This window comes from Lontra canadensis, unplaced genomic scaffold, assembly GCF_010015895.1.
Source record: "Lontra canadensis isolate GAN:19392208 unplaced genomic scaffold, GSC_riverotter_1.0 scaffold35, whole genome shotgun sequence".
Classification (NCBI taxonomy): domain Eukaryota; kingdom Metazoa; phylum Chordata; class Mammalia; order Carnivora; family Mustelidae; genus Lontra; species Lontra canadensis.
The window spans coordinates 14,301,390-14,324,998 of NW_022631029.1; the positions used below are offsets into that span (position 1 = coordinate 14,301,390).

Here is a 23,609-nt window from a genome sequence, read left to right on the forward strand (position 1 = left end):
CTTCTTCCTCCGGGAAGACTCCAAACTTCCAAATCTGACAAGGGTAGCACCGGCTAAACATTTACCTTTATGTATTTTTTTCAAGGTCTTGATGTAGGCTCTCGGTTTTATTTCACTCTCGTGGTATCTAAGGAAACCGTCCCCTTGGGGGGAAATGCTCTAGTTCTCCTTACCCCTGCTGCAAACGTTAGGCCTGCAGAGCTCAGGAAGGCATCATTGTAAGGGATGTCATCTACGTGCACAGAAGGTTCTGTCTATCCATTTTTTGTTTTGCTTCTTGTTTAATAGCGATCACACATCAGATATAAAGCAAGCTTTGCACTTGAACCTGGTGTGCAGGCCACGGGATGGGCCCACCAGTCCACTGGCTGCCAGGTGAGGTCTCTGCATGCAGTGTTCTAAGTTTAATGGGGTTCACTCTGAATACTCCCAAAATAGCGCTGCTTACCATCTTCACTCAGGAACATGACTGGGTTAAGCCAGCACTGTGGTATGCCAAGCAGTCAAGGCTGGACCAGGAGGGCCCAACGTTTTGGCCCTGCCTCCTAATCTCTCCAAATTTCTGTTTCTTCAGTTGACAAACAAAGAGGACAGTCCTTGCCTTGCTCAGTGCCTTCAGCCAGAGCAAGGTTCAAAGGAAATCATACATGGGGAAACACCTGCCTGCTTTCTGAACACAGGGCAGCCTTGCTGTGAATTTAGGGAACATGGTGAGAGAGGGACAGGGGATGCTGATAGAAACACATCCCTTGCCCCACCTCCTTACATCCCATGTGCTTCTGTAGAAATTTAAATGGGTTATGTCATGTGTGTAATTATGCTCAACTTTTTTCCTTTTTATTTTTTACAAGAACATTAAGGTATTTCTGTTGGCTAGTGTGTAATGGCTCAAAGGATGTCACTGATCCCTGTGCCAGAGGCCATGGTACATGGAGTTATCCCCTCATTAAATAGGTTAGAGAGGTTGTTGGCTTTTCTGTCTGTTATAAGTAAATAGGAAAGGATGCTTGACTGAAATCAGACAGCCAGACTTCAAACTTCAGCTCTGCCATGCACAGCAGTGTGATCCTGGGAAAGTTACTGAATTTCTCTGATTCTTAGGATCCTCACCTTTAAAATGGAGATAATTATATTCAGATGAGGAAAAGAATATAAAAATGCTTTGAAACCTATAAAACACACAACCATACAACATGATCATTATTGCAAATAATATTTTTTAAAGATTATTTATTTATTTATTTGGCAGACAGAGAGAGATCATAAGTAGGCAAAGCAGCAGGCAGAGAGAGAGAGGGAGAAGCAGGCTCCCTGCTGAGCGCAGAGTCTGATTCGGGGCTCGACCCCAGGACCCTGGGACCATGACCTGAGCTGACGGCAGAGGCTTAACCCTCTGAGCCACCCAGGCACCGCTGCAAATAATATTATTATTAACAACTCTGGACACACAGCATTTTCCCCTCTAAGTGCTGGAATACTGGGTCCAGAGATTTGAACCTTTTTTGGTTGTTTTAATATACACTGATGAGTACACTCATTCCCTACAGATCCATGTTATTTCCCTGCAACATCCCCAGGACTGGGTTCTATCATGTCTTTAAAATATTTGTGATGTCAGTTAGGTATGAGACAGCACCTATTATAATTTCTACTACGGTGAACATTTAAATAATGTTTACGTTCACAGTTCCTTGTGTGTGAACTACCTATTTGTGTCTTTTTGCCCATTTATCCATGGACACCATGGAAGGTCCTTTTACATCTGTATAAGTTACTTATATGATAAAGATATTAATTTTTCAATTTGTTATCTCTATTTCAAAAATCTTTTTCAATGAATGAGTCTACTTCTCTTGCCTAAGGAAGCACATTAAACATAACAGACACCTTGTTTGTTGATATAGCATTACACAGTGTGTTTGTGGACTGATCAATACTCAAGATTTCCAGGCACAATGAGGATGTCTGGTGGAAACAAGCAAAGAAGAGAAAGAGATTGGAGAGTATGTCCCATTTGGAAAAGTGAGAGGAACCAGGATATCTAGCCAAGAGAAACAAGAACCTGGGAGAAGTATGTGTGCGTGTGTGTGTGCACGTGGACACACATGTGCATGTGTGTAGATGGGGAGAGAGAGCAGTTTGCAAATATTTAAGGAGGTAGGACATGAGAAAGTATTACTATATAATATTCAGTTGCAGGAAGCAATGTTACAATCAAGAGAGGATTTTTTCATGATCTACACTGTAGAAAGACAGAATGTACAGGCTCAAAAGGTAATGAGTTCTCTGTTTCTGGAGATGTTTAAGCAGAAATTGAAAGCATCCAGCAGTGGGTTAGCACTGGATATTCTCAACAGGCTTCTCCTACTCTTTAAGGTTCTCAAATGTAATGACCCTGGGTCATTTCCCGGAGGCTGGTTTTGTTTGTTTGTTTCATAAATCCCCGGAAAAAAAGCCTGTTTTGCTACTCCTTGCCTCCTCATCTTAAGAGCCAAGAGAGGAAAAAAAAAAAAAAAAATCCAGTGAATTTACCGTTAAGACTTCTGGTTCTGCTCCAGTAAATTGAAGTTTAGTAATAATCGGGGCCGCCTTCTCCAAAAGAACACAATGGCTCAAACACAGAAGGTCCAGACACAAGTGCTTCTAGACTTAAAAAGAACGACTCCTTTCCCAGCCAGTTAGAGGTTCAGAAGCCTTTCTAGATTAACGTTTGACACAGCCTCTTCTAAGCTAATAACGGGTGTCAAGTAATAAAAAAATGGAAGGCATTAGAAACCACTGGCCTTCATTCTTGACAGTCCATGAGTCAATACAAAAATAAATGGCAATGCAATTCACAGCAATTTCCTCATTTTGTGTGTGACCTGTACCCATGACCAATGCTGACAAATTATGGAAGGCAACTGCATGCATCCATCACAAATGAAGTAGCCTTTCTAGATATACACATGCCATTAATAACAATTATATGTGCACAGGGCTTTGCAAAATTAGGATATGATCAGTTATTTTCATTCAGTTGTTATGAAAACAGTGGCACCAGTCCAGGATTTTACAGGCAATTGGAGAATGTCTTGAGAAAGTGACACGATTTGCAAGTATCCAGATGGAAGTCAGGGCCTTCCAGTTATTGGTTTAGGTGGAAGCCTGGTGGTAAATGTAGATAAGCAAAATGACTAATTGCAGAACTAACGGTGTCACCTCCACAGCGCTGAGCATGCGGAATTCTGCCAAAGACCAGCTCTTTGGTGTTGAGAAACAGAAAATTGAAGTTAACCAAAACCCTCCCAAATGGACACTTGCAATGCCCACTCCTTGGGGTTGTAGCCATTCTATGAAGTGGGCTGCCAGAGACATCGACTAATGGTGGGGTCTCCCATCCAGACACTCGGGAGAAAGGAGGCTTCTGGCTGTAAGGCTATTTGCTCCAGCAGGGGCCCTCAGCCTTCTTGTGTTATGTGGTGAAGAGACCAGTGATTTAGTCATTTAGCTGCAATGTGATGTGGTTGGGAAAGTACAGACCTCAGGGTCAGAGTGGGGTGTGAATCTTGGCTCCCCACCTAGTAGCTCAGCCATCCTGGAAGGGCTATTGCCCAGCTATGAGCCTCAGTTGCTTCTTCTACAAAAAGGAACAAATACACCAACCTCATAGGATTGTTGTAGGGATAAACAGAGGGCCTACAGTAAGGCTCCTAATGCCCTCAGAAAATTTAAGACAGTAATCATTAATTAAAACTGTTTGGGGAATCTTTTCAAGATGCATAAGTCTTGATGATGATGATGCTATTTATTGAACACTTACTATGTGCCAAACACTGGACTAAGCACTGTACATGAAACATCTCATAGACCCTCACTATGATCCTAGAAGGCAGAACTCTCATCATCCCCATTTTACCACTGAGGGCAACAGGGCTTAGAGAGGCCCAGGAGCTTGTCCAGGGTGACACCACTAAGCAGACAGTAGAGATGACATTAGGACTCGGTACAGAGCTGAGACCCTGAACATCCTCAAATGTACATGTGCAAAGTCAACATGTTTTCCTTTAATAGATCTTTTCCTAGCTCAGGTACACCCTATCCTGGAGGCCCAAGACCCCCAAGACCCCATCTGAACAAGTCTCAGAATCATGGGCTACACGATCATAACCAGATCCTATCAGCAAGCAATGGCATTTACCTGGATAACTCCATGTTGCTCCCCTCCCAGCAAGACCCAAAGTCACATGATTCATGGAGTCTACTTATTTGGTCACTTGAAGAAATACCAGGATTCTAACTGCAATAACTCCTCAGAACTATTTCCATGCAATTGGTTGTATATTCTTTCAATTTGACACTGTATGTTACAGATTCCAAGAAATGTATGAATTACTGGAAACCATTTGAGTCCTTTAGCTCTCCAGCTGGCAGGCAAGGAGTACAGCCCCAGGTGCATACAATTTTCAAGTCCACATGTGGACTTACTGGGGCATAAATCATGGCAGGGGCACAGGGTTCACCTTACCCTTTAAAGCTGAAGCTTAAAAAGTACTTCCCCAGTTACAGAAAGTACTCATGATTATAGATTTAAAAGAAAATGTTTTAAAGCTTTTCATACATCTGTTAAGTTTTCATTCTGCTCCCTTTTTCTTCAGAGGTAAACACACTTATGTGCCACAAAGTGTGCTGGTATGAAATGCTGTTCTAAATCCATTAGGAAACTTGGCATCGAACCTTGGTTCAGCTGCGGATTTTCTTCATGGCTTTCTGCAAGTCACCTCCCCTCAGTGTATCTTTATTCATAAAGTAAGGAGAAAGACTATTAACCCTACAACATGATTAGGGTCTCAGGTGAGACACTAGATGTGGCACTTAGAAAGGAATAGAGTTCTGTCATTTCGAGCTACATGTCATTCCAAGGGCCACACAAGGCTACTGGAGGAGTCAAAATCAGATCATGTACTTTTGAGAGACAAAGGCAATGATTACAAATACTGCTAACTATATCTGGCCTAATTCTGACCATCTGAGATAGTGAACCTTAAAACCAAAAGTGAGTTGTCCATCAAATTGTCAGATATATTCTTAGAAAGAAAATAATGGAAACATCTCTTTGTATTTTCATGAAAAATGAAATGGACCCCAAACTCTTAAAATCTTCTCACCAGACTCCAGCATCCTTAGCCAACATATCCACTCATTTGAGCTTTCTTTCTTTCTTTCTTTTTAAAGAATTGATTGATTGGGTGTGAGGAGGGTCGGGGAGAGAGAGAGAGAGAATCCCAAGCAGACTTCATGCTGAGGGCAGAGCCCGACGTGGGGCTCGATCTCACAACCCTGAGATCATGACTCGAGATGAAATCAAGAGTTAGATACCACCCAGGCACCCCTGAGCCTTCTTTCTTTAAAGGCAAACCTCCCCATGTGAAAATAGTGACTTTTATAATCAGTGTAATTCATTAAGAGCTAACAGCTTTCCTTCTCGTCACTTGATCAGGTGCTCAGAGCAATTAACGTGCCTGGAAGGACCAGCCCCTCCTGGTATGGGAATAAGCAAAACATAAATTAAGTGAAGATACATCAGTGAGCAGAAGAAACAAGCTTAATCATGCTCACGTGATACCATGTTTCTCTGTGAAAGTCAAGAGGCCATGAACCTAAACGGACTAAGCTCCTTGGATTTCATAATTAATGATTAGAGCTAGAAGGATCGAGCTGGTTTTGGGTCTAAAACAGCTGCAACCCAACTCATCACATCCACACCATATAGAAATACCAGATTAGGAAGCAGTATTATATTAATATTGTAATCCATGTAGAATACTTTCAGTGTTTAAAATAAATATTTTAAAGAAAATAATCTTTAACAATAAACATATCACTTTTTTTTCTTTCACTGGAAATTATCACTGAAATTAAGAAAATTACAAAGCACTTAAATCTCAAGTAGAACTTTAGTTATCATTGGCATTTAAGAGGATGTTTGTTGTTGTACATTTTTCACTCAAGTGTATGATATTGAACGCACATCACTGTGCACCAAACCCTTCCCACAAGTTCTTTCCTTAAGTAGCTTCCCCCAGAACACCTGCTGCAACCGCAGGAACCATGTTAGAAGGCACTTGCCCATGCAGTGCTACTCCCCATAGCAAATTCTGAAGGAACTGCCATTATATGTCTAAAGGACACAGGTGCTTGCTGCAAATGCCTTTGAAGGTCAAAAAGTACTTTGGATAAGCCAGTCCTTCTCTTTACAACCACCTTCTTTTTGGAAAAAAAAAAAAAAAAGATTGATCTTAAAAAATTACTTTCATAGGAATTAACAGTCAGTGCCTAATTTATAAACATGTATATAATCATGTTTTTCAAAAGGCCTACTAGGATATGCTGTTCTTTAAACACTTATAAATAATGATGACACCTGCTGGTAGAAAATATATTTTAGTTAATTGCTGATGGAGAAGTAAGGCCTACAAGGGTTGACAGTCTTTTGCACGGACAACGAAACCAGAAAACTACCCCCTACACTCACTTCAGTTTCTTTTTCCAACTTTGCCTATTTGTCATTATCAGGAAACGAAGCTAGGAGATGCACTGGACTAGATCTCTGCCTCAAGATGTATAGAACATATATGACACTTCACTGAATTAAACTGCACACATGTACACAAAACACTCAATGGGGATACCTGAAAAGTATTTACCATTTCAAAAACTGTTCCCCCCATCCTTCCTTCCATATCAGGACATCCCCATAAAAGGAAAACAAGTCACATTTTATAATTTGGAATTGGCTACCATGAAGAAAATTAGTATTTGACATTTGGTAACACATTTCTTTCTCATTACATCTGTGACATACAGATATATTTCTCTTCTACATATAAGAATAAGAAAAGATCAAGCAGATGAGTTTTACCTAAGCCTTTAGCCAAACTACTCAGAAAACATAGGACTAAGGGAGAGCAAGAAGGGACTAGTTAGAGTCCAGAGCTGTTCTCATTATTCTTTCCTTTGATCCATCTCAATTTATTAATTCAACTTGGTTATGGTTCGCTTCCTTCCAAAAGGAATTTGAGAGGATACTAGCTTCACTGCTCCTACATTCATTAAATTATGATGTTCCTATTGAAAAATCATTATATCCATTCCAAGCCTGAACAACCTGAATTCTATGCTGGTGCTATCTTGTCAAAACTTAAATAAGAGTCCATTTTATTAAACACCATTAAGGCCATTACACTTCCACAGCTGCTGGGAACAAAAACTCTTTGTGAAAATATACAACTGAGCTGGAGTGTGGGGTGGGGGTGGGGGAGAGAAGTTAGTTTTGCTCAGCTTACAGAAAGCTGATTACAACCGGAGACTGTTCGGAGTCTTGTCAGCTTAGAGCAGCTCTTGTTAGAGGCAATGAATCTTTGATGCTGTCCTCCCGAATATACATAATTTGGTGAGCCAAGTGCACACAGCTGAGGAGACCCAAGGGTGCCAGCTGGGTGGAATCCTCAAGACTGCCACACCAAGGTCAGATGCACTTCTGCCTCCAGACTTTCCCCAGTCATGGTTGGACAGAGTGACAATCTCTCAAGTAACACACATGAGCAGCAGTGATGAGCTGGGTCCTTTGGGTTCCACTATAGCTTGGCCACAGCAAAGCTGTGGTCTAGTGGAAGCAATTATATTCCCTAAGACCCTCAAAGACTGAGAAGGATGCTTTCTCCTCTAGCTGAACCCAACCTATAAGACCAGTGAGTTCTCTGCCAGAGGTATAACACACAGAAGTAAAAGACAAGATTAAACACAAGCCAGGAGGGCTCTCATATCGCCCTCAAGGCTCCGGAAAGTTCCCAGAAAGGGAAGTTTCCAGTGTTCCAAGACAGCTTCCCACTCACCCAAGGAGTTTAATTCATTTTCAGGATCCATGTGCAAGACCCTCAGATTACTTATTTAGCCCCCAGACCCCCAGCTGAGTGACCCCACTGGCCACAGATGACAAGCAGAGGTGCCAGGTCCTCTCTTTGCTGCCAAACAGCTGCAAGGTCAAGCCTGACAGGTGAGATGGCCCCCAAAGGCCTCTTCTTGTTCCCCAACCCAGGTAAGAGGAAACCCAAGCTTAAAAGCTCTTCACTGACATCTGGGCCTAAGGATACAGTAAGAGAAAGTCCCTCTGCCAGAAGGTTGACAGTCTGAGAGCCCTGAAGGATGCAACAGAGGCCAGGGCAAGGAGGCAGCTGCTCCCTGGCCCAGAGGAAGAGAACAGGGACAGAGGAGGAGGTTCATGATGATCCACAGAGAAGGGGCAGAAGAAGGGAGGCAGAGACAGAGTGAGACATGGGGGGACAGAGTGTGTGTGCGAGAAATGGGGAGAGGGAAAGAGAGGGCGGGAGAGAGAGGGTGAGAGAGGGAGGAAGAGGGAAAGGTAGAAGGAAGGAGAGAAGGTGGGGAAACATACTGAATGAGATGCAAGCATTGAGAGACTGACACAGCGAGGGAGCCGAGAGAGTCAGAGATGGAGCGGGACAGAGGAACAGACAGACGGACCCAGAGAGGTCCAGGTGGAAGTCCTACCTCCGCGTCCTTGGCGGGACTGCTGGCCGGGGGTACCTCCAGGCTGCAGTTCGCCCTCTTGACCGTGAGGTAGAAGGGGTAATCCTTGGCCACCATGGTGGCTGCCGGGCCTGCTCTTTGGGATGTCACCGCTGACCCGAGGCGACCACAAAACTCCCTGGGGAAAGGGGGCCCCAGCTCCACGGTGCCGGGCGGCAGCGTCTGTACGGAGACTGACAGCCGGCTCCTTGCCTGGCGCGACCGACTGAGCTCTCCGGCTGAAAGGGGGGCGGAGCCTCGTCCGGGCCCGCCCACCCGGGGGCGGGCGGGGGTGGGGCGGAGCGCCGACTCGGCCCCGCCCCGACGCGTCCCCGAAGCACCCAGGTACCGCCCGGCAGAAACCCCCCAGCGCTGCGAGGGGCGAACCTGCCGTGGGACCCTTCTTCCCGCGGGCCGGATCCCCGGAGCCACCCTGTCCCAGTGACTCAATGGCACTCCCAGGGTCGAAGAGGCGGCGGGTACAACCGAGGCTGGGGTGAAGCTGGGCGGCGGGGAGAGAGCGAGCGTTTTAAAAGCCCACACTAACAAGAGGCGGTATTCTGTTTTGCCTTCTTCCCAGCCAACCTCCCCTCACACATTTTTTTTTTTTTTAAATGAACGTCACTGGAGTATAATCTATAAACAGAAAGATGTGCCCGTTTTAAGCGTACAGTCAGTTTAGTGTTGACAAACGTAAACGCTCATGTAACCGCTTCCATAATCAGGAAATACATTTCCATCACTTCCAGAGATTTCCTTGGAGCACCTTCCTCTGCACCCGTTTTTAAATATGAAGAGGCTGGTTAGAGGCAGCCAGCGACTCAGAGCAATCTGACAGGGTCCGTCAAGTTCATCTTGAGCCCGCAGGCTGTACCAAGCCTTTCTATAGCAACATGTAAGGAAATAGCATTGAAAACCATCCAGAAGGATGCACAGCAAACTTATGAGTCCCTCTGGGGCTAAAAGGAGGCCATCAGTGCCAGGGTGTACACCTGGGAAAAGCAGCAAAGGAGACTTTTTAAATTTATAGCTATTCTCAAAAATTTTACAAGAAAAATGTACGTGTTACCTGGTAAATTTGAAGTTAATTTTAAAAAATATTGTCTCAAAAGTAATTTTGTGAACTGCACTGTTGGACTTTCCCCCCTCCTAATCAAAGTCATGACCACAGCAGGTGGTGGTCTGGAGAGATGATGTCTTTTGTTTTGACTTCTTAGGTGTGCAGAAGGTAATAGGAATGGAAATATCTAGACCCTGTTTCAGTATTCTCTGCTTCCAGCTAAGGCCAGAATCCACAGTTCCCACTTTCCATACAGGAAACCTCATGATACATAGCTCTTTCTTCCCAAGTACCAAAACTACACCCTGAGGCTAAAGTCACCCACTTTCTCATCCAGCTAGTGTGGACAAACTTCCTTCAGAAAAGGGGGAATCTCTCTGGCCAGTTTTGCTAGCCCTATTTTTGCCACACATGTAAAGGAGACTCTTGAATTACTCGTTTCCAGTTGAGATTGAAGAAAGAACCTGAGTTTTTTCCCCCTGAAATATGTACCCTGGGACTCCTGGGTGGTTCAGTCGATGAAGCATCTGACTCTTGATCTCAGCTCAGGCCATGATCTCAGGTTCCTGGGATCAAGCCCCACATCGGACTCCATGCTCAGCAGGGAGCCTGCTTGAGTATTCTCTCTCCCTTCCCTCTGCCTCTGCTCCCCTCAAATAAATAAACCAATCTTTAAAAATATATGTATATATACACATGCACACATACCCTATTTATTTATATATTTATATAGGATATATATTAATATCTATGTATTTTATATATATATATACATATATATATAAAATATATCACTTATATGCTATCTATACCATAAAGCAGTGAGAAGGAGGTGATTGAAGAAAAATTTTGTGGTGAGAAGGGTGCCTCTGGAATGCTGATTTTTCTTATTTGTATTCCCAAACACAACTTCATCTTTTTAAACCAAGCTGTGCTGATAGGGAGCTTACATAGATGCTCCCTGTAAGCTTGACCAAGCTTGGTGGGGACACGAAGGGAAACCTTATCTCCAAGGGCACCCAACTAACGCAGCCCCTGATTAACTTTGCAGCCAAAGGAGGCCAGGAGAGAAAGTGACATGCCTCATTCAGGGGTCCCCTGGCTGCAGAGGCTATGAGCTGAATCATTTGGAGCTCATTCCCTTCTTCCTGCTCTTCTGGCCTCCATAGGCCCACCATCTCAACTAGATGACTCTGGCTAGCAATAGATCCTTTGGGGACAGGCTTTGATCCCTGGGGGTGGGGCGGGCCTCACCAGGCCTTCTCCTCCAGTTGGGAAGTATACTTCCAGCACTAGGTGAAGAAAAGAATGACCCTAACAAACTACAACTGGTCTTCTCACTACAGAATCCTCAGGGCTGGGCAGGAAGTCTGACATACCATGAGCCCAGTGTGGTAATAAATAAACCCTATGGAAAAGAGGGGACTTTAACCTTGTTTAAGTACAATATTGTGGAGCAAAGAATAGTTATATTGGTTGATGAGAAGGCTGCCATATCTATTTCTCTCATACCATTTTTCTGCCCCTCTCAGAAGTTTTAGAACAATAAAAATCAATTAATATACATGGCCACATAACACATGTGCAGGAAACGTCTGTGTTTTCTTCTATACATGCTAGGCAAAGGGAGAGAGAGAGTGAGAGATTGATTGTTAATGACGAGTAACCGTTTAAACAGTGCTGGCGGCGGGCAGGGGGGAAGCATAAGCCCCAAGATGAGTGAGTGTGAAAGGGAAGGTGGGAAGCTGGAGTTCCCCTGGGTGGTCTGATGCTTCCAAGCTTCTCATAGCAAACATCTCCCACCATAAATAGGGTTCTAGTGTTTAAAGATATGTAGTTTTGGTACAATAAGGCCTATAAACTGAAGCTGGCAATTTGGGGTATAAAAGCCACGTATGTGGTCCTTGAGACATTTCAAGGATTTCAAGGGCATTTTTGACCCCATGCATTTTATAACTTGTACCCAACTTTGGAACCTCCGCCGGGTGTCATGCACTGCTCCAATGTTAGCAGATTCAGGGTTTGGATATTCTGCCTGGATTCCAACCAGAGGCATCTGTGACCAAAGACTTGGTCAGGAAGCAAGCTGCTCTGCACGAGGGTTCCCAAGCACCCCCCTGAGGCTGGTGTCACAATTGAGGGAAGCCAGTCCAGCTCTGCAGTGCTGCCCAGCTGAGCGGGCCCCCGGAGCCCGGCGTTCCCCATCCTGCCTGTGTGTGTGTGTTTATGAGCTTAGGAACAACACTGCCCTCACAGTTAGCTTCACTCAAAGCAATGGCACAAAGTGCCTTTCAGAGCTTGCCTTCAGCACAACCCGTTATAATCCTATAAAATGCTTCACAGCCGGGCAGTGTTCCTTGCTAGCCAGAAGCCTGCAGACTGGAATAAAGAAGCCTGTTCTGCGTTTCTAGGAACGGTGCCAAGAGCAGGGCCTGCATTCTCGCCTGGGCTGAGTGGGGCTCATTTGTGCTGCTGGAGGAGTGGTGGGCCTCCACACGCAAGCCCACCACTGGTTATAAGCTCCTTTCAGAAGAGCAGACAGCCAGACATGGCTGAGAGACCATCAATCAACTCCTCAAATCCCACTGCTATGGCAGTGAGCAGAACAGGCCCAGCATGAGGCGAAAACTTCAGAAGTTAAAGTGGCTGTGGCAATCTTTTCAGCCAACAGGACGATGCCTTGTTTTGTTAGCATTATACTTCACATCAGAGTTAGTGGGTTCTTTTTTTTTTTTTTTAAAGATTTTATTATTTATTTGACAGACAGAGATCACAAGTAGGCAGAAAGGCAGGCAGAGAGAGAGAGGGGGAAGCAGGCTCCCCGCTGAGCAGAGAGCCCGATATGGGGCTCCATCCCAGGACCCTGAGATCATGACCTGAGCTGAGGCAGAGGCTTAACCCACTGAGCCACCCAGGTGCCCCGGTTCTTTTTTTTTCTTAAAGGCCGATTCATTTGTCCATCCATCCGTCTGTCTATCCATCCGTCCGTCCACCCATCCACCCATGAATGAAAGAGTGTTTACTACAGAGCAGGTGCTCAATTAGCTACATTTCTCCCCTTTCTTTCCTTCCCATTCCTGAACCTCTATGCCAGAAAGGTGTGTAACACAACTGCTCAAGAAATACGGTTGACTTTAAAACACAGCCTTTCAACTAGAACCTCAGCAGTGAGGTGTGTGTTTGCAGAAGGAGCTCAGGTGACAGCAGCCAATCCCCTAAAGCCCAGCCTTCAAGCATGTGCACCTCCATCTGCTCCCCTGGCATCTGGAGCTATCCCTTCTACCCCTGCTAATCTCACACAGTCGTGTAGGTACATGCTGGATACACATGTGTACCAACACCTCTCCCCTCCACTTCCATGTGGGCAACATTCCCAGTTAATGATCGAGCTCCTGCTTCGCTCTGCCACTTCAGTTTCGATGGGAGAGGGGAGTCAAAAGCCTGAAAAAGTTCTGGCAGTGAATTCTGAGAGATCAGGACTGTGGTTTCCTGCAGATGGGTAAAAATGGCACAAACGAAACACTGATAGTATCTAAAATCATACCAGTGTTATTATTCTCCCCCTGCCTGGGGTTATGTCCACTGGCTCCAGGCTAGATTTATGAAAATATATCCCTGGATATTCTAAAGTTGGAAGACTTCATTCATGCATTCATTTAAAGATCTAAACCAGCTGAGAAACCGGTTAAGTGATGGACTCTTTCTCTTTCTCCCAGGTTCCAGCTAATCCTGTGGATTGCTAGCTACAATACAAAAATAATCAAGACTTTATGTTTAAAAAAAAAAGAATATTAGGGCACCTGGGTGGCTCAGTGGGTTAAAGCCCCTGCCTTTGGCTCGTGATCCCAGGTTGTGATCCCAGGATCCTGGGTCAAGCCCCATGTGGGCTCTCTGCTCAGTAGGGAGCCTGCTTCCTCCTCTCTCTCTGCCTGCTTCTCTGCCTACTTGTGATCTCTGTTTGTCAAATAAATAAATAAAATCTTAAAAAAAAAAGAATATTTGTTTTGCCCTGATATACCACACACAGGTACATTTCCTAGTCTCTAGTTCATTACAGCAGTGATTCTCAACTGGGGGCAATTTTGTCTCCCCACCCCCGACCTTCCTGTGATATTTGGCAATGTCTGGATACATTTTTGATTGTCACTGGGGAACGGTCCTAGTGGATCTAATGGATAGAGGCCCAGGATACTGGCAGACATCCTATAAGGCACAGGGACAGCCCCCACAACAAAGAATTAACAGGTTCAAAATACCAATTAATGGTACTGTTGAGAAACCCTGCATTAAACAGAGAGTAGAACTAAAATACAACATCAGAGCCAGGATAATCTGTTGGTTTAATCTGATAATTTAACAGATGATCTGTTGACCTCAAGGATATTCTTGCTTCAGACCTTGACCATTGATTAATGTCAAATGTCAGTCTGGGCATGGTGGGGGAAAGAAAAAAAAAATGCTTCAGTGTGCCAGGTAGCCTCAGAATTATTGACATGCCTAGAATCTTTTCCTGTTGTCCAAACCTGACCCTTCACAGAATAACAGATTTCATAAAACACAAAAGGACAAAAGAACAAAAAGTATGGGAATAAAGGGCAGGGGAGAGAAAACTGTCTTAAACTCTTCAGATAGGAAAATGCACTTCAAAAGACCAGTGAAAATGAAAGTTTCAACAAAAGATAATATTTAAGAAGAAATTGGGGAGGAGGAAGAAATGGTTCAAAGCTTGGTCTTTCCCAGGAAAACCTTTTTCACCCTATTTAATTGTTTTTGGGGGGAGAAATTCAAACTCAGTGATGAAATAAAAACCCCAGAGGATTCGATTTACTGTCTTTCTGATATACGGTATATTTGGCCACACAGTGTGTATGACTAGAAACCTGTCTTCACTCAAGATTTTGCAATAAGAATCCCGACTTTCTCCAATTTGAGCTGATTACTATCAGCAGGCTTGTTTTGCTTATGGAATATAAGCCAGCCTTTAGAACACTTTCTGTATACTACTGGAAGGTCTTTGAACTGTATGGATAGTCTGCATTTGTTTGAGAGTATTTCATATCTTTTGACCAAGAATTCAATAAGTTATATTCTAAAAATATTTGTTCCCCTCAGACTACAGTTAATGTTACATTATATAAGTTTTCTACACTAATCATTGCATGGAGGAATTAAAAAATCTAAAATATGTAAATTCTAGCTTTGGATAGGAGTGTTTTCTCTTTCTTCAACTACCAACTCAGCAATCAAATATTCCCTCAAACCTAAGATGCTGAAGACTGTAATATGTGTTATTATTTTATGTATTACCAAGAAAGAAAAAAATGTTGCCAATTGAAATATAACATGTGATCAATTATGAGCTACATCCCAATTCTAGAAAAAATAAAATGTGGGAGAAATGTGCCTTTCAATGATAGCGATATTCCTATCATCTGGGTGGGATTTGAAAACCTACATATTTATAGAAACATGACCTCTGGGAATTCAGGGACAATAATTCAAGAGACCACCTGTAGAGAAACCATAAGAGAAGCTTATCAAATCCATACCCGTGGGCCCCACTTTGAGTCTGCTGAATTGGACTGTAGGAATTTGAGTTTTTGATAAACACCCTCAGAGAACAGTTGGTTTGAGTAGCATGGTGTTGTTAGAATTATCAGCCAGTCCCAGAATGAACCTGCCCACTTCTCCCATTCCAGGAATATTCTGAACCACTGAGTCTCAGGCCAGGCTAATTGGGTAATTAGCCCAATGGTTATAGCATCAAAATCCAGAGCGGGCATGGAGAGCTGCTTATTTGCTCATGCAGTACTGAGGAGCTATTATACGCTGGAGAGCCAGCTCTGTACATACGGGTGCATCAGGGATACAAGGAAAAATATGCAAGTTCACACTCCAAGTAAACTACCAACTAAGCCACCCACCAGGAGACATGTTCTGGCTCTTAGAACTTGATTTACAATCTGGTATCCAGAGTTTCAATTAAAAACATGCTTATCACCATAGCCAGGGGACATGACTGCATTTAAGTTTTTAAAAAATTAGCTATAGCAGTAGAGAATGGGAGGAAGGCAGTTGGCTTGAGATGTTTACTTGAAAAAGATCTCAGGCTGGGGTGGGGGGTGGTGCCGGGAGGGAGTGGTGTGTATAGAAGACCTTAATTAAAGAATGAGTTCAATGAGCAGAAGCAGACCTGGGGACTCCTGGGAAGCATGTGTTTCACTCACGTGGTGGGAACAGAAGTTGGTTGGTGTGTGCTAGAGGGCAGCCCGTGAGCTAAAAGTGTTCTTCATTATCATGGGCCTCTGACAATACTACACAGGGGACAGACAGTGTAGGTTCACTGGGTGCTTTGGTTAAGTGGGAGGTGAATTCAGCTCTGTTTGAATTTTTTCCACCTCACATCCAAAACCAAGCTCAGCAACTCAGGTCTCATGGGCTCACTGTTCTCACTGAACCAAAAGCCTTGCAAACAGAAGGCTGAACACAAGTCTAGGCTTCTAGTCTACCATCCTTTATTGCTGCATGATCATTTAGTTCTTTGGCATTTCAAGAACAACTATCAAATGGCTTCCTACCAAATAATTCCTCTCACTTAAGGCTGTCCTTCATCCCCAGTCTAGGGGAACCCTTGCTTTGTGCAACCCCCAACCCTGAAGACCTCTCTTTCTCCAACACCCATCCAGCTTATAATGATGGATTCAAGGTGTCACCACCACCTGACAGGGAGCTACAAAGGCACAGGCACCATGTTTATCTCACTCACCACAGGGGCTCCAGCTCCTATCATGCTGGCACATGGCAGAAGGATCCATATTGACTAAATGAACATTAAATTGAAGTGGGACTAATCAAAGTACATGCCTTGGAAGAGATGAATCCAGAAAAGAAAGTTTGTAATAGAACACAGCATATTTAGAATTTCTGTGATGGGGGGCGCCTGAGTGGCTCAGTCGGTTAAGTGTCTGCTTTTGGCTCAGGTCATGATCCCAGCATCCTGGGATCAAGCCCCACTTCAGGCTCCCTGCTCTGCGAGGAAGTCTGATTCTCCCTCTCCCTCCTCCCCTCTGCTCATGCTGTCTGTCTCTGTCTCTGTGTCTCTCAAATAGATAAAAATCTTAAAAAAATTTTTTTGGGTAGATATGCTTCTTGAAGAATCCAAAAGGCATCAAAACCACTTTGAGAGAAGTGTTCCTGCAGTTTATGAGGTTATGAGGCCCTTTTGACTATTACTGACAGCTTTCGGTTCCCTCCAGCTTTTTACACAGACCTGGCAATTTACACTAATTCCGGAACCAGGTGGACTTGCCAGGGAGCTCGAAATCAGTGACAAAGGATATCAATGAGGCTGTTTCCAGAGATGCCTTGTAACATGCTCATTGTCCTTTTCTCACCCTCCAGAGGCACTTTATTCCTTTTCCTTCTTTAGGTTTTTGATTCCAAGTTGAACTCCCTATATATATTTTTTCTTTCCAACTTGCCACACTCATACCTCATGTTTTTTATATTGCAACTTTGTTCTCTTGAGTTGGCCCTCTCATGAGGGCTGACTTGGAAGGGGGAGGGGAGGTTTTTCCTGGTGTTTCTGCAAGATTATACATGGTGCTAATCTCAAATTCTCAGGCTGACGTGAAAGTACGGACTCAAGGACTTTTTATCCAAGGAAGCCAATGGGAGAAGAAGGAAATTTCTCTGCTGGCTGCTCCTTCAAGGGAGGGTGCCACTCTCCCCGTCTGGGGGTCCTCACCTGGAGTCTTACAAGAGACGCTTTGAGAGCTCATTCTAGTTTAGACACAGTACACGAGAAACAAAATTCATCTGTCAGGGTGTGGGAAGAAGGAAGGGAGGAAGGTAAGAGAGAATTAAAATTGTAAAGCTAACATCACGTGGCTTCCTCCTTGAACTTTAATAACCCAGCACTGTCTGTAGGCTCAGAAAAACCAAATGCAGTGGGTAGGTACAAGGATTGCTCTGGTGCCAGGAAAATGCAATAAGACATAACGTTTACAAGGTAAGCAATGAAGAAACGCCCTGCAGGAACAAAACAACTTCTAACATCTCTGAAGTTGGCAGCCAGGTGCCTGAAACATCAGCCCTGCATCCAAAATGCACAATAACATAGGACCACCTTCTTCAAGATGAGGTCATTTTTTCAGAGGAAAAAATGGCTGAATGGGCTGGGTTTCTATGATTGAGGGAAAGGGGGGAATTTGATCAGTATTTTCTTTGTCACAGCAATACCCATTTTCAATGCATGTGAGAGATTTTCCACATGTTGGGCAAATTTTCCAGAAGTTTTTCAAGAGAGAACTTTCTGCAGATTACCTTGGCTTCTGAAAGGGGTATCTTTCTCTCTGAGTTGGGAGGGATCTTATTCTGTCCCATGCTGTTATCAAGAAGATCTAAAACTACAACTCTTCTTTCAGATTCTGCTGTTATAAAATGTGGTTTGGGGTGTCTTGTTACACTTTACCCCCAGAAGTGTTAAAGGAAGTGCCTGTCACCAACACTCAAAAATAAAAATGAAAATGATGCTGGCCGGGCTCAAAAACCAAAGGGATCAGCATTTTGCTTCAGTTTCCTGTTCATAAAAACTTTATAAAAACAACCCACCCATAAAAGAAAAAAAGTCCACAACAATAGCTCATTATTCTTTTCCTAAACCTTGCCTCATGCCACTCCGAAATTAGGTGCCATCATGTTTCCTGAGTTATGGGTTCCAAACACCACATCCCTTTCCTCCCTTCCTTGCCCCCACCCCACCTGGCATCACTCCTGAATTTAGACACTTCAGTTTATGAGCTCAGCAGGGAGAGGCCAGCACCCTCCCTCCTACCTGTCCAGAGGAGGCCAAGCATCCGTACCAGCTGGAAGCGGGAGTAATGGAGCCTTCCAAATTAATTACCATCCCCTAAAGGAACTTTTAATAGGAAAGGTGCACAGTTACAAAGTGAAGGAAAAAAACAGACACCTACGGACTGCGCTAGTAAACTGAAAACTAATTGTATAATGTGTTAATTTTTGAAGAATACAAAATTTCCCTTCTTCCCTGGTGCTGTAGTACAACGTTATAAAATATTGAACCCCTCATCCTTCAGTTCCTGGTAGAACATAGGAAAATGCAGGCTCTGGAATAAGAAACCTAGATGCAAGCAGCAAGTTTTCCACTTGCTAACTTTTGGACAATTTACTTAACCATGCCAAACCTCTGTGTAATCATCTATAAAATGAGGCTACAAGAGCTGTAAGGCTTTAATGAGATAAAAATATATGAATAGTTTAATGAGGTAATACGTATGTCAGTGTTCTACGCACAAGGTAAGCACATAATCCATATTGATAAGTAACCTTTTCTACTGTGTTTTTTCTCAATGAATTAGAAAGGAAAAGACTGGGGGGCACCTGGGTGGCTCAGTTGGTTAAATGTTTGCCTTCAGCTCAGGTCACGATCTTGGGCTCCCTATTCAGTGGGCAGTCTGCTTCCCCCTCTCCATCTGCACCTCCCCTGGCTTGTTCTCTCTCTCTCTCTCTCTCTCTCATAAACAAATATTTTTTTTAAGGAAAAGATGGGATCTGGGGATCTTTTCCACCCTTCTTGCTTCTAGAGAGGTTAATAATTCTTTAAATCCATGATTTCAAATACTGACTCAACCATTGTGCATATATAAAAAGCAGTGGCACAGGAAAAAGCGAACTGACCTACATATGAAGATGGAGGTTCTGATCCTGGTTCTACCTCTAAATTTGGTGTGTGACCTTGGACAAGTCAACTAAACTCACTAAGGCCCAGTTTCTTGAACTGTAAAATAAGGTGATTTAAACATAGTTGCTTACCTTCTCTGACTCTAGCAAACCCCAAAGACTGAAGTATCTATGAAGTACTGCCTGGTTTTGGGTTATTTTATTTTAGGAAAGAAGATAAAACCAATATTATCACCTCGTGACAAAAGCATCCTTATCTAAAATCAGCATGTTTGCTGGAGGCAGCCCACATTTTGGGTAGTTCAGTACGGTAACATTTTACATGGGTTCATCAGAAAATTCAGCTTGATGTTCTCATTTGCCAGGAAATGCAACGAGGAATACAGACTCCTTTAATATCAAATGGCCAAGAAAGCAAGATCTAAACAGCGGTAAAATCAACCATGAGCAAAAAACAAACAAACAAACACCGAGGGGCACCTGGGTGGCTCAGTGGGTTAAGCCTCTGCCTTCGGCTCAGGTCATGGATCTCAGGGTCCTGGGATCAAGTCCCACATCGGGCTCTCTGCTTGGCGGAGGGCCTGCTTCCCCCTCTCTCTTTGCCTGCCTCTCTGCCTACTTGTGATTTCTCTCTCTGTGTGTCAAATAATTAAATAAAATCTTAAAAAAAACATACTGAAAGGGAAATGTAGCTACATTATACATGGGATGGAACAGGCCTGAAATATACCACCGTTACTTAAAAATAGGTACTGGGCCACATGGCACTTGTGTTATCTGTATGACAACATTTGGTTCCTACTGTGTCCTCTTCCTACAGGCCTGCTATGACGAGGAGAGCTGTCTGTTCCTTCAGTCACCAAGTCTTGCTGCGTTGTGGATTTTCCCCAGTCCTAACTTCCTTTCTGCCCTTCGGGTAGGCTGCTTACATCCAAGTGGAAGGACGGCAGCCAGTTCTGTTCTCGATGCAACACACAGATGGCTGTTGGCATGTGGTGCTCAGCACCAGGAACTTCGGGGCTGAGGGCTCTGTGGACTCCAGGCCAAGCTTCTGATGCAAAATACTGGCGCTGAGGTCACACAGTTATAAAAATCAAAACTAAAGAGAAAGATACGCTGTGGCGACTTGTCAACAGTGCTCTGTAAATAAATGGAACTAGACTTACTGAATAAATCATAAGCTTCATTATTCTCTAACATCTGTGTCTCCCATTTGATGGTAAGCTTCATAGGGGCAAGACGCTTGACTCTCTTATTCAGGGTTCTAGCCCCAGTGCCGAAAGGTGCCTGGCAAGTCCCAGGAACTCAACAATAGACAACCTTAGCTGATGCCCACTCAGAGTTTGCTCTCTGCCAGGCACCGTGTTTGACTCTACGTGACATATGTCAGGTGTTCCTCACAACAATCCAATAAGGTAGGTCCTTCTATAAAGGGAGAAACTGAGGTACAGGGAGTTCAACTTGCCCAAAGTCACAGAGCTGGTATATGGTAGAGCCGAGATTCAAATGCAAGTACTATGCTTCCAGAACTTTCAGCTCCAATCATGAAGTGGAACATTAATTATTTTCAGGCTACTTGCAACATAGCCAGTGTCCTGATACCAGAGACTATGATGCGAAGCGTCAAGGAGTCAAGCCTCCATGATATGATTGAAAGAACATCAAACAAGAGTCAGGAAACCTAGGTTCAAATCTTAGCCCTGGACTCCTACACCAACTTTGGTCAAGTCCTAGGACTTCTTTGCTCACCAGTTTCTCCTGCTGGTCAAAAAGGGGTTGGATGGCCACTCAAATCCCTGAGTTGTAAATTGACAGTTGTAAATCCCAAGTGCTAGAGTCCCCCCAGACATCATCTCCCATCCAGACAACTGCAGCTCACCCAAGTCATTCTTCCATCTTCCAGTCTTCAACAATCTTCAACAATCACACAAGTTACTCAATCTCTCAGAGCCTCAGTGCCCTCATCTACAATTAGGATAGAACAGCACCGACTTCAAAGGGTGCAGGTGAAGATTAGAGAGAAGCCAGATAAGAGGCTAACACATAGTAGTAATTTTATAAACAGTAGCTAGGTTTATTATGGTCCCGAAGAGAGTTGGGAGATAAATCTGGGGGAGGAAAGAATCTCCTTAAAGCCCAGGAACCAACCAAACAAAGTAGTTTAAATAATTTAAATAATTTCTAAGAGTAGAGTACATGTTTGCCACATCCCCAGATAAAAAATTCCTTATTGGATTCTCTTTCCAAAAAATGGAGTAATACAGACAGATGTGAGTTAACTTCAGATAGAACAAAAAGGAACCATTGTGATCTTGGGAGTTTACATGTGTGTGCTGAAACACTAGAAAACTTACTTTAGGCCAGCCCCGTGACAAGCCTGTGATATGAATTATCCTACTGAGTCCTCACAACTTGCTGAAAAGGGCACTTTCTCTGTTTTATGATGAGGATGTAGAGGCTCAGAAAGGTTAAGTAACTTGCTCAAGGCCACACAGCTACTGAATATCCACACGAGGACTTAGTTGTCTCAGAAGCAGCTGGTCTTAACAGCAGCTACACCCTCTCCCCAAAGATTGAATGTTGGTGGCCTCAGTGCACCCCAAAGTCACAGAGCAGCAGTCCTTGTCCACAACACAGGCAGGTGGCTTTAAAGGTAGCACATGTGTGTGGGCTCAAGCTGCCTTGGGTTTCAGTCCCCCTAGACCTACAGACTCCTAGCGGCTGTGGACAAATTATTTACCTTTCCTAGATCCTGTTCCGATCAAACTGAATGTACTGGATTAGAGTTTTCCAAACCAAGTCTTGTCCATTGACATTTTACCTCCAGAAGGTTAGGGACAAAAGAGCTGAGATGTGAGTGGTCCTCTGTCCCAATTTCCTGGCTGGGGGAAGGGGTGGCATACATTGTGAACAAACCTAGAACTGGGTGACCCCTCAATTCCCTTTCATCTTGAAGATAATGAAATTCTGCTGAATGTTAGGTGATAGGGAAAGAGGGAATCAGAGAGGGACTTAAGGGAATCATGGGGGGCAGGATGACAGGGGGTTCATTTGAAACTGTGTTTGCATAGCAACCACAATGAACACACTAGCTTGTAAGCATACTCGGGGTGCTCTGGGGTGGCGGCGGGTGGAGGTAAGAGGGAAGGGAAGTTAAATCCCTCCTCTTGAAATGACCACTGTCACACACAGCAAGCACTCAGTTGATGCTGGCAGAATTGAAATCAAAAGAAAAAAAACCTTGATCCAGTTGACAGAAAGAGAGCCGCTGCAGACGAATAAATATGCCAAAAAATGCTAACAATTTCTTTCCTTTGTTCCCAGCCACCCCGCTGATCATAAGCCATTTTCAATCTCCAGATGAGTTCTTGTCCATGTGAACGAGCACACCTCTTCCCGCAGGATAACCGCAGGTAAGCCTTCCCTCTGTCTCCATCCTAAGCTCTTGGAACCTGAACAAAGGTGAGCTGTCTGAGAGCTAAAGAATTCTTCTTATTTTCATTTGTATCCTTGCCCAGGGCAGTGACAAATTACTGTTTCATGAGTTTCCAGCTTAGCTTTAGAACTCAAAGGATAAAGAACGTCCACAAGAAAGACAAGAGAATAAAGAAGGTAGGAGAATTAAAAAATTTAAGATATACATATATATAAAATATGTATTATATATACATCATTCAACCAGTTGTAGATAGATATATATATATAAAATTTACCTCAGTCAAACCTGTTGGGGTCTCCCTCTGGAGATGCCAGGAGTCCCCATAACCCCGGGGCATTCCTTTTGTACTTTTATTCTAAAAACAAGATTTCAGAGTAAGCTCGGGTCTTCTGACCCCCAGCTGACGTTCCCTCCATGAAGTCAGGTTGCTTCAGGAGCCACGTCCCCATGCCACAAACAAGGCTAGCACATAACAGGTGTTCCATAAATATATGTTGAATAAATTAAAGAACAAAGGACAGAAAACGTCTCAGAAGACAAGTAAGTAGGGAAGGCTGTCAACATGAGTGGATGGACTGGCTGACGCTGGAAAAGTCTTGTGTGCCTTTGAATTCAAGTCCAGAATAGCCATCACCCCCCTTATCTTTCTCTGCCTTTCAAACATCACCAGTTGTGAAAATCCTAGACCAAGGTTTTCTTCTCAGAAGCCCTCCCAGATCCAACCAGCTCGGAGGATTTCCAATGACTCTCATTGCTACTGATCATTAACCACGTTCTGTCAGGTGGCAGCTTCTGAAATGACTTAACACTACAGCCATGTACCTTTTCTGATTACTTCAC

At 43.8% G+C, this 23,609-nt stretch overlaps 1 protein-coding gene across 6 annotated transcripts in view; it reads right to left on the bottom strand.

Annotated features, from left to right (window-relative positions):
* The window catches only part of ARHGEF3 (Rho guanine nucleotide exchange factor 3), a 318,215-nt gene that overhangs the window by 61,362 nt on the left and 233,244 nt on the right, over positions 1-23,609 (bottom strand). Inside the window, exon 1 of one of the 6 annotated variants that reach the window (XM_032868359.1) lies at positions 8,551-8,789. The exons of the other annotated variants lie outside the window; for them this stretch is intronic. Coding sequence (XP_032724250.1) covers positions 8,551-8,646 — 96 coding nt within the window. The 5' untranslated portion in view covers positions 8,647-8,789. Of the gene's footprint in view, positions 1-8,550; positions 8,790-23,609 lie in introns of those variants that run through there. 6 annotated transcript variants of the gene reach the window in all.